The following is a 4,306-nucleotide window of genomic DNA, read 5'->3' as shown; positions in this document are numbered from 1 at the left end:
TGCTCTGTTATGCACTCAACCATACAGAAAGTAGATGGCAATCTCAGACCACTGATTTAATGAATCCAGTGCCTACCTTAACAAAGGGCATTTGTAAGTAACTGAAAATTCAGAGGAAGAGGAAAATACCCATAATGCTATTAATTGTGCAATATTCTACATGACAGAGGAAATTCTTCTCGACTGTTACAGTGATTAGCTGGCACCATACATGAGAGTGAAATACAAATACTTCACTTCAAGCCAATCTCTAAAACATAGAGGAGAGAAACCCTCAGTACCCTACCTGGAACAACATAAGGAACATACATGTAGGACTACAGCAGTTAGAGGCTGAGGAGGGGTAGGTGAAGACAAAGGTCTTCACAAAATCGGGAGGTTCTATTTTAACCTCCTATCAAAACAAATGGGTGATGCCTACCCATCCTGTTATGCCCTCAAAAAAGTGTGTCAAAATCTGGACTGAGAGCACGTGAAAGACCAGACAGCACCATTTAATACGCACAGGATGTCACAGCACCAGACTCCCCAAGCCAGAAATTCACAGCATCAGGCTTTTTTCCTGCAGAGAGAGAGGAGGTAAGACCTTACAAAAGAAACAATACAATACAATAGAATTGAACTATTACATTTAAAGAATCTGAAAAGAAGAACTTCCTGCCAACTCTGTTTTGCATCTATCCTCCATCACCCTCAGTAAAAATGTCAGTCTTTATTGCTAATAACCTGAATACAACTGTGACCTCCTTCCAGAATTAGGTCTACTGCACTAACCCATTTGACCTGTTAATGGAACACTATTCATATTCATCCCTACAGATAATGACCATAGCCATAACTTTCACTTCCTGGAGACTTGGATATAAAAGCCCTAGCTCAAATCTCAAACTTCTGTACATCTGTGTACCTTAATTCCAAAGGGACTGCGACATTCCCATTGACAGGAGGAATTTACATCACTATCAGGCCAGTCATGCAAATTCAGCAATCCATTACTACAGGGGTGTTAAACTCAGCCAGCTCCGCAGGGCCAGTCTGCAGACCAGGTTGGGTCCACAGACCAACTCCATACACCAGAGCAAGGACTCAGGGCCAGCTCAGCATGGAAGCTCATTCAGTGTATGCCCTGGACCACCACTGCCAGCTGCATGTAGTATGCACAGGCACTAGTCAGGGGCTCACTTATAGAGTCAGCATGGGGTGTGCCTGCATGAAGTATCCACACCAGACTGGCTCTGCACACTGGCTCTGGTGTGTGGGGCCGGTCTGTGAGCCTGATCCGGACCAGCCAAGGAGCCAGCATACAGGGCCAGTTTGGCAGGGTGCCCCATGCAGTGCCCCAACTCAGCTTTGTGCACCAATTTCCACGCTGGGTCCAGCATCATATGCTACATGTAGCACATGTCAGCCCTGGTCCAGAGCTCATGCTACACACAGCTAGCACGCCAGCAGAGGGCATGTGTTACATGAGGCACCCATGCTGGACCAGCCCTGCGTAGCATGCAGGGATGGTCTGTGGGCCTGATCTAGCCCTGGAGCTAGCATGCAAGGCTGGTTGGTACAGACACCATATGTAGTTCATGCCAAAACAGCTCTGCAAGGGGCCAGCATGTGCCACATGTGGCGCACAGGGTCAGTCCTAGACTGACGGGCTGGATCTCAGGGCTTCATAGGTCAGATCCAGCTAGCAGGCCCCATCCTTGTTAGTTATGTAGTAATGCAGAAATGTCACTTATAACATCCCAAGGGGCACTGGCTGGATGAGCAGAGCACAGACAGTCCATGGGCCAGCTCCAGCTCATGGAGCCACATCTGTGAGCTATATCCAGTCTACAAAACAACTTTGTGCGCTACGTCTGGGGTCACACACTGGGCCTGACCCCACATGATGGCTCTGGCTGGGGACCTGTGCTGTGTCACATCCAGGGCCACAAACTAATGTCCCATGCTGGGTCTCAAACCTGCATACCAGGTCCAATCCTGTGCACCATATCCAGGGCTGCACATCATGTCTGGTCATGGACAGACCTCATAGGCTGGCCTAATCCAACCATGCCATCTGGCCTGTGGGACTCCCCATAGGTCAAAAAATTTAGCAACACGGGAGCAGTGGAAGCACTAATTGCTACGTGTCTCCCAGAGCCATGGAAAATAATACTGCTACCACTCCCAACTGCCAAATTTCCAGATGTGTGGAGAGCCCCACAGGCCCGTGGTGCCACTGCTCTAGGCTATTGTCCAACTTATGCACCCAACATAAAGAATTGATGTGGCTAGAATCATGTCTTGCTACCTTTGACTCCCTTTGCTCATATGACTAGTTACCAATTTACAGATAGGTTACAGGGGCCATAAGTCCAAAGCAGGACTCAAACTCATGCTTCAGGAACCACGGTAGGACACCTTAAATGCTCTAATGGTCTCAAAAAAGTCACAACCTCCCTATTACCAATTCAGTTTCATACAGGGTACATGAGATCAGAACAGGAGACAGCCAGCATTTTACCCACTATATAGACAAAAGTTCTGTAGACTACTATAACAGCTAAGTCCAAAATGCATGTAGGGCAATAATTTTGGAGCAGGCCAAATCAAAAGGCCAGGTTAAACTATTGTGTAAACACTCCTTCTTGAGATAAACCGCAGTAATCAAAAATATAACAAACAATATTTAGCATATTTGTTTTTTTTCCTTACCTAGTGTCTCACTCATCCACGGTATGTCAGGCTCCACATCACCCAAGAGCTCAGGGAACTCCTCAATTAGGTTTGAACACTGCTTCTGCACATAGAAGACACCAGGCAATGTAACTTTCTTCTCCACGATGTCCAAGAAGCTGCTGAAAGGTATGTGTCGCTCTTCTGGCATAACAAACCGGTCTTGATAAACTGCATCGGCATAGCCATTTGGTGTTACAGCCACACTCACCGCCTTGGAGCCCATTACCTCCCTGCAAAATATATCCGAGGTTCACAGCCATGCGAGGACCCATGGCGAGCAAACATGTCAGATCTCAGCAGCAATTTTTCAAAACAGCAATCTGCTGTTTGGATGCAGCCAGAACCCTTCTCTCTTGGCTATCAGAACATTTCTAGCCATTTACGTACTGCACCTCGCTGTGTACCTTTAACAGGACTTGCGTGCGGTTATTTTAATAATCCTAACCACAGCTCCCCAGGCCTGTTCACACAGCACTACCAACACTGCTGCCACAGACAGCCCCATTGCAACTTAGAGGACGAAATTCTAACATGTTTACTGCTCGTATGTCACTGTTACATGGTGTGCAGTATGGGCCACTTGGTGCTGAAGGGGTAATGGGGACAAGGACAGTGCTTTATCTACTGTAGTCTTGATCAGGGCACTCCGCACGTTTTTCCCTTCTCCTGTTGGTCTCCCTTACTTCTCTCCACACAAATGAAATCTTCCACTTCCCTGAATGAACCCCCTCAAGGTACCACAACACAGCAGCTCAGGGGAGCTGCACCTGAATGCTGGGCCTTTGCACAAGGGTATCCTAAGAGAAGGACTTCAGGCATGCCCCCAGCCTAACCAATAGAAACAAACAGCAAACAGCTCTCTCCTAAGGGTCCAAGCAATCAACCAGCTACAGGCTACTTTCGAAAGCAACTCCTACCTGAGGTAGGGCAGCGTCCACTTCTTCAGAGCTGGCCAGTGATCGAAGGCGTTGCGAATGATGCAGGGCCTGTTTGGACATACCCATTCCCGATGAAACTCCAGAGGAGACAGTGGGCTCTCAAGGTAGGGCACAGACTCTGCCAGGCTCAGCTCTGCCAGACAAATTCAAATCAATTTTACTGAACTGCAACCAGCTCAGGCCCCCCGCAGCCAGCTAAAACTACTTTTCCCAAGGAGTCTTGCCACGTGGAAGACCAGTTAGAAACTTTCTCCGGGGGATTGCAGGCCATGGAGAACTAAAGCAAAGGGAATTGCTCCCAGGCTCTCTGCAACTCAAACCCTACGTACTGACAGTGAGCTGCACAGGCAACCTCTGCACAGCCAGCCTCGCTCTCTGAGCCCACTGCTCTTCGCCTCCCCAGGACGAGGACTTAGACACACAGACGCTGCCAACGAGCATCCTCAGTGCTGGGCTTGTACAGCCTAGGCACCTGAAGTAGCCCGCTCATCTGCAGTGTCCAGCAGCTTTAATGGCGGTGACTGAAGCACGGGCAGGGGGTCTAACTGTGGGCATCCAAGCACGGAAACCTCGGCCTTCGCTGCTGGGATGGTCTCTGCTGATACCTCGCTGCTGCCAGGGGGCAGCCTGGCGCTACTCGCTGCCTG

General features: G+C 48.9%; 1 protein-coding gene across 1 annotated transcript in view; it reads right to left on the bottom strand.

The window, feature by feature from the left end:
• Positions 1-4,247, bottom strand: part of JMJD7 (jumonji domain containing 7) — a 12,389-nt gene extending 8,142 nt beyond the window's left edge. Inside the window, exons 1-4 of the mRNA XM_014520370.2 lie at positions 3,989-4,247; positions 3,639-3,792; positions 2,698-2,951; positions 506-562 (exon numbers count right to left, since the gene is read on the bottom strand). Of these exons, the coding sequence (XP_014375856.2) occupies positions 506-562; positions 2,698-2,951; positions 3,639-3,792; positions 3,989-4,100 (577 nt within the window). The 5' untranslated portion in view covers positions 4,101-4,247. The remainder of the gene's footprint in view (positions 1-505; positions 563-2,697; positions 2,952-3,638; positions 3,793-3,988) is intronic.
• Positions 4,248-4,306: the final 59 nt, after the last annotated feature.

This window comes from Alligator sinensis, unplaced genomic scaffold (genome assembly GCF_000455745.1).
Source record: "Alligator sinensis unplaced genomic scaffold, ASM45574v1 scaffold108_1, whole genome shotgun sequence".
In the NCBI taxonomy this organism is placed as follows: Eukaryota; Metazoa; Chordata; order Crocodylia; family Alligatoridae; genus Alligator; species Alligator sinensis.
This window is presented reverse-complemented; position numbering and strand designations above follow the sequence as displayed.